We start from the raw sequence: 6,909 nt of genomic DNA, 5'->3' as shown, positions 1-6,909 counted from the left end.
GACAAATACAAATATTTGATGATGCGAGTGATGATCTCTAAAAATTCCTCTAATTAATTTCTTCACTTCGTCTTCAAGAGTCACAAACTTGGACTTAGTCTTGATCACAAACTTGCTTGATCTTCGCTTCAAGGGTCTTTATGACTTAATCTTGATCATGAACTTCGCTGTCGCTTGATCTTCACTTCAGAAATCTTCTACTTTTTGATCTCTAAAATGCTCTCAATCTTCGAATGCTTCAGAATGAATGAAAATGGCTTGGAGGAGCTCCCTATTTATAATGTTAGGTGGTAGACTTTGATGGGAATGTAGTCTCTATGAATTATCTCTAAATTATTTTAATTTATTTGGAGATAAATTATGATAACTCATTAAAAGTCTTTTGATTGGCCGGGCCTTAAGTCCTTGAACTTTGATTGGCCAAAGTAAGGTATTATCTCTAAATTATCTTAATTTATTTAGAAATAAATTAAATAATTAAAATTAATTTTTATCTCTAAATTAATATAATTATTAGAGATAAATTAAATGACCAATGATTAAATTTTGATTGGTCAAAAGTATGAATATTATCTCTAAATTATCTTGGTTTATTTAGAGATAAATTGGATGACCAATAACTAATTTTTGATTGGTCAAACATATAAATATTATCTCTAAATTATTTTGATTTATTTAGAGATAAATTGGATGACCAATAACTAATTTTTTTTGGTCCAATTTAAATATTATCTTTAAATTATCTCAAGGGATGAATATATACCAATAGGTGAATTGGTTCAACTATATGTCTTTAAAATAATTCAAACAATAAATTAATTATTTTGTAATTAATTACATGGTTATGACATTATTAAATCCACGTGACGACACATAATTGGCTAATAATTTTTCTCCTTCTACACACTGCTCAAAGACTTAATCTCATGACGCTTGACTATTTGGCAGTGTTCCATTCCATGGTTTTGGACTTATAGTAGATTTCCTACTTTAATTTATTCAAACATAATAATTAATAAAAAAATAAGAATAAAAAATTCAATATTTTTCTTTATTGACGCGGTTACATTCCTACTTTAATTTATTGAAGTGCTATTGTATTTCCTTATGAAAAGAGCTTAAAAGTTGCCACAGTACAAATCTAGAAAAATCAAAGGATTCTTGTCTGCGAGATAGAAAGGTGACGACTGCAATAATTTTGTTGATTATAATTAAGTACTTGGGGAATTGCAAAGCACATTACAAGAAAAACTAGCGACTTGAAAAATATTAACCTTGATGACAATCAAGTAGAAGGATCATAGCGCCAATGCAATAAGTGCATCCTTACCAAGTCAGCGTCTGAGAAGACTTAATTTATAGCTACAAAGAAAAGAAAAACTAGTAGCTTGAAAAATGTTAACCTTAATGAACATCGCGTTAAAGGGTCATAGGGCCACTCCAATAAAAATTCGGGGTGCATGACACGGTGGAAGTATTATTATAGCCACCCAAAAAATTCTTCGTTGGGATAATGAACCTTGACAGAAAGCGACTTGTCTAGAATTCACATGTTCATATACTATTGCGTGGAGATAATATTTTAATGGTCCTATAACATTGCTTTTTAAGAATTCTTCCGGATATGTCAAGTGTTAAACTCTCTCAGTGTGGTAGGGCAGTGGAAGTATGTGGAAATAGGTCCCATCACAATTTTTGCATTTTCTATGTATTGAAAAAGAAACATCATCTTTCCCATTTATAATTCAAAATTTTTCCTTTAACAAGTTTCATTTCAACATGGGAAACACTCGGTTCATTGTGGCTCTTATGGTAGTGTTGCTGCTGCCTAATTTTGGAGTTTCATTCCCTATGAAATCAACAACAACCAACATCAGCACAGACCAGTTAGCTCTTCTTGCATTAAAAGCCCATGTCAACAGTGATCTCCTGGCAACCAACTGGTCTACTGCTACCTCTATTTGCAATTGGGTTGGTGTCACTTGCGGATCTCGACACCATAGAGTCACTGCTTTGGATCTCTTTGGCACGAATCTCGTCGGCACCATACCGCCAGACATAGGAAATCTGTCTTTCCTTGCTTCGCTTGACATTGGAAACAATAGTCTCCATGGCTCGTTGCCCATCGAGTTGGCTAATTTGCATCGGTTGAAATCTCTAATTTTGTCTAACAACAACTTCAATGGGGAAATCCCATCTTCTTTGTGCTCTTTGTCAAAACTGGAGGTCTTAAGTTTGTATAACAACAATCTGCAAGGACATATCCCTGAGGTAATCGGAAATCTTTCTAGCTTGATATTTTTATATTTGGATAACAATCAGCTTTCAGGCTCCATACCTTCCTCAGCCTTCAGCATATCTTCATTGCTAGAGATTTTTCTCAACGATAACCAGCTAACCGGTTCCATACCTTTCATCCCAATCAACATGTCTTCCCTACAATCAATTGAGTTAACATTTAATAATTTGACTGGTCATATTTTATCAGATATATTTGATCATCTACCTAAATTAAAAAGCCTTTATTTGAGTTGGAACTACTTTTCTGGATCAATTCCGATTGATTTATTCAAGTGCCAAGAGCTAGAAGAATTGTCCTTATCTATTAATCTTTTGGAAGGGGCTATACCAAAAGAAATAGGAAATTTGACTATGCTTAAAATTCTGTATCTTGGAAGCAACAACCTCAAAGGTAAAAGATGAGACTTTTTTTTAGCATATTTCTTGTCCCTTCTTTCTAACAGTAGCAAAGCGTTCTTTTTCTGTTTTTTGGTTGGCTCTTTTTGGGCTTTTGGGTTTTTTTTTTTTTTTATAATAGTGTTATATTATTTTTTTACTGTCACTGTTTCTTTTTATTTAAACTTGACTCAATTCTCCTTTTTTTTTTTGGGCTTTTGGGTGTTATATTATTTTTTTACTGTCACTGTTTCTTTTTATTTAAACTCGACTCAATTCTTTTATTTTTTTAGCTTTTATCATTTGATCCTCAATTTCTATTTTAATTTTCTTTTTTCTTTTATAACCAAGTAATTTCTATGCTATTCTACTAACGAATTATTCAACAAAAAGTTGAGATGTACCTTTTCTTATAAGGAAATAATTTAAGGTATCTCAATCATTTACTGCTATGTATTATTAATATTGTTTTCTTCATTTGGATATCTTCCATTCATATTAAAAAATAAAACGAAAAAAATTTGCTCGCCATATTGTGTGGGCATTATTACTTTTGTTTACCTAAAAACTTTGTTTGGTTATCCTTCTGTGCTTAATAAATGAGCCTTATATATACAGAAAAATGAAATGACCTTCCTCATTGCAGCTTTGAAAAGGAAATAGTATTTTATTATGCAGGTGAAATTCCACAACAAATTGATAATCTTCTGAATTTGGAGTACTTAAGTCTACCAGAGTGCCAACTAACAGGGGCTATTCCTTCCGTCATTGGTAACCTAACGATGCTTGAAACGCTCGATTTTAACGACAATAACTTGACAGGTATATCACATTATATTATTCAGTTGTTGTATAGTTGCAATATTTTAATATTTGAAAATTCAAATTATTTACACACTTTTATTTTCTCTCAAGCCTCTCACAAGTTGTGATACTTTATAAGTAAAGGGTTATTTCCTTGCATTCCAAGAATCTTTAATTATTCAATTAGAACTTTTACCTAATAAGACTAGTATTTTTTTTTCAAGAGCCAAACTTGTTTACAAAGTAAACAAGCTGAACACCAACCAATTACTTACATTATAATCTAAATCTATTTGGCAATTAAATTAGAAAGTCCCAACATTACTCTCCCATCTATTCAAATAGTGTAGAGAAAATGAAAATTTTCATCTTCCAAAACAAAAAGAATAAGATGTTTTCAAATAAAAATCAAGCATTTTGTTTAGTTCATGTATAGACAACTTGAGCTCACTACACAAACTGTCCTCAAATGCATCAAATACCTTTTCACTTATGGGCGATATATTGTTTGCATAATCATTTTATTAACATGGCATTTTGGTTGTATGACTAATAAAATATACTTATTTAAATAAATAAATAAAATTAGCCATAGCGAGATGTGTGTGTAAATAACATTTTCGTTTGTTTCTGTCATTTATTTGTGGATCATTAGAAGAATGGAACGACTGTTTGATTTTATGGCAGGTAAAATACCACTTCAGATTGGCAACCTACCAAAATTGGAAGGCTTGTACATAGGAAATAACCATATCTCTGGACTCATCCCTCCTCCTATCTTTAACAGCTCAACCTTGAAGTTCATTGTACTAGTTCTAAATCGGCTCTCAGGCTATCTTCCATCAAGCACGGGTATTTGGCTTCCGAAACTTGAAATCCTTCAACTTGGAGAAAATGAGCTCAGTGGACCCATACCTACCTCTATCTCCAATGCCTCTCGGCTTACTATGCTTGGCCTGGAAATGAATTCATTTTCTGGATATATTCCCGTTGACCTTGGCAATCTAAGAGATCTACAAGTACTCGGCCTAGGGGTTAATAATTTGGCTAGCACACCATCTTCAGGTTTGAGCTTTCTATCGTCTTTGGCAAATTGCAAAGACTTGAAATTTTTGGCATTTGATACAAATCCATTGATCAGTGGTAAACTTCCGATTTCCATCGGAAACCTCTCTGTTCAAGAATTTAACGCTTATGGTTGCAACATTAAAGGCAGTATTCCAAGAGAAATTGGCAACCTAAGCAACTTGATTGGCTTGAACTTAGATAACAATGTACTGATTGCTATTCCCACCACAATCGGAAGATTAAGGAATTTGCAAAGTCTCTCTCTTCAAGGAAACAAGTTAGAAGGATCCATTCCAGCTGAATTGTGCCAATTGAAGAGTTTGTTTTTCTTGTATCTCGCGGGTAACAAATTGGTTGGACCAATACCAGAATGCTTGGGTGATCTCATTTCTCTTAGACATTTACTTTTAGATCGCAACAAGTTTACGGACTCAATACCCTCAACCTTGACAAGGCTTGTAGATATCTTGCAACTAAACTTGTCTTCCAATACCCTACGTGGGGCTCTCCCGATTGACATCGGAAAGTGGAAGGTTGTTTATAATATTGATTTTTCCAAAAATCAATTATCAGGTGAAATCCCGAGAAGCATTGGTGATCTTAAAGACCTGACTTATCTCTCATTATCTGGTAACAGATTGCAAGGGTCTATACCTGAGTCATTCGGGGGCCTGAAAGGATTGCAGTTCTTGGATTTGTCAAGGAATAATTTCTCTGGAATCATTCCCAAGCCCTTAGAGAAACTCTTGTATCTTGAATATTTCAATGTCTCTTTCAATAGACTACAAGGAGAAATTCCGGATGGAGGAACCTTTCCCAACTACTCTGTTCGATCATTTATGGGGAATAAAGCACTATGTACTACACCTCGACTGCAGCTTCCACTCCGACCATGCAAAACTAATTCTTTTAGTCATCATTCTAAGAAAGCTATTAAGCTAGTAGAATATATTTTAGTGCCAGTTGGCTCAACAATATTAGTACTAGCTTTGGTAATCATTTGCTCCAAAAAAAGGAACCTGAACGTAAATCTGCCAACAGATCAAGAAAATTTGCAGGCATTAGCAGAATGGAGAACAGTTTCATACCAAGAGCTTCATCAGGCTACAAATGGATTTTCGGAAAGCAAATTATTTGGTGTAGGGAGTTTTGGATCAGTATACCAAGGAACTCTTTCAGATGGACTGAACATTGCAGTAAAGGTCTTCAATTTGCAGTCAGAAGGAGCATTTAAGAGCTTTGACATTGAGTGTGAGGTGTTGCGCAACATTCGCCATCGAAATTTAGTCAAGATCATAAGTAGTTGTTGTAACCTTGATTTTAAAGGCTTGGTACTTGAGTTAATGCCTAATGGAAGTCTCGAGAAGTGGTTGTATTCTCATAACCATTTTCTAGATACCTTACATAGGTTGAACATAATGATCGATGTAGCTTCTGCATTGGAATACCTTCATCATGGCTGTACAACACCTGTGATCCATTGCGATTTAAAACCCAGCAATGTTCTTCTAGATGAAGATATGGTTGCACATCTTGGGGATTTTGGCATCGCAAAGCTGTTAGGTGAAAAAGAGGATTCAACAATACACACCATGACACTAGCAACAATTGGGTATATGGCACCAGGTAATGCTACTATTTTATAGTTCAAATCATGCAATTGGCCCATAAGCACACAAGAATTTGCACATAGTTACTCTTCGAAGTAGATAATTACATTTTTAAAAATTGGTTTGATTATTAATTATCATAACTGATTCATATGTAACATTGTATTGCATTTTCTGATGATGTGTTCCATAAAATCATATATGTAGAATACGGATCTCAAGGAATTGTTTCCACAAAAGGTGATGTGTACAGTTTTGGTATTCTTCTTATGGAAACTTTCACAAGAAAGAAACCCGTAGATGAAATGTTTACTGAAGAAAGGAGCTTAAAGCATTGGGTGACTGAGTCAATACCATCTGCATTAATGCAAGTTGTAGATACCAATTTGTTAAGTAATAGACAGAGAGGACACTTTGCAATAAAGGACTGTGCATTATCTGTTTTGCAATTAGCATTGGAGTGTTCAAAAGAATCACCGGAAGAGAGGATTGACATGAAAGACGTTGTTGCTAAGCTGAAGATGATCAAAATCAAGTTTTTAAAGGATTTGAACGGGCAGGCCTGCCAATGAGACCATCATGTAGCTGGCTTTTCAATTTTCCTAAAAGGAAAAAAGGTTTTCTCTGAAACTATCGTTGTCTTTATCTCCCTTTCCTTTGTTTCTGAGGCAGCGGTTTGTCCTGATATGGTTTTTTATTTGAAAATCTTAGAAAGAATAGTCTTCATGTTGGGAAATTACGGAATTGTCTC

The 6,909-nt window shown here is 34.1% G+C and overlaps 1 protein-coding gene across 1 annotated transcript; it reads left to right on the top strand.

Annotated features, from left to right (window-relative positions):
- The first annotated feature begins 1,720 nt into the window (after nt 1-1,720).
- LOC148761595 (uncharacterized) lies at nt 1,721-6,909 on the top strand. Its single transcript, XM_088808554.1, has 4 exons — nt 1,721-2,692; nt 3,355-3,498; nt 4,168-6,174; nt 6,366-6,909. The coding sequence occupies exons 1-4, from the start codon at nt 1,780-1,782 to the stop codon at nt 6,728-6,730; spliced, it is 3,429 nt and encodes a 1,142-aa protein (XP_088664680.1). The 5' UTR covers nt 1,721-1,779; the 3' UTR covers nt 6,731-6,909.

The sequence above is a fragment of the Theobroma cacao genome, chromosome 7, assembly GCF_053813885.1.
Source record: "Theobroma cacao isolate CCN51 chromosome 7, ASM5381388v1, whole genome shotgun sequence".
NCBI lineage: Eukaryota > Viridiplantae > Streptophyta > Magnoliopsida > Malvales > Malvaceae > Theobroma > Theobroma cacao.
This window is presented reverse-complemented; position numbering and strand designations above follow the sequence as displayed.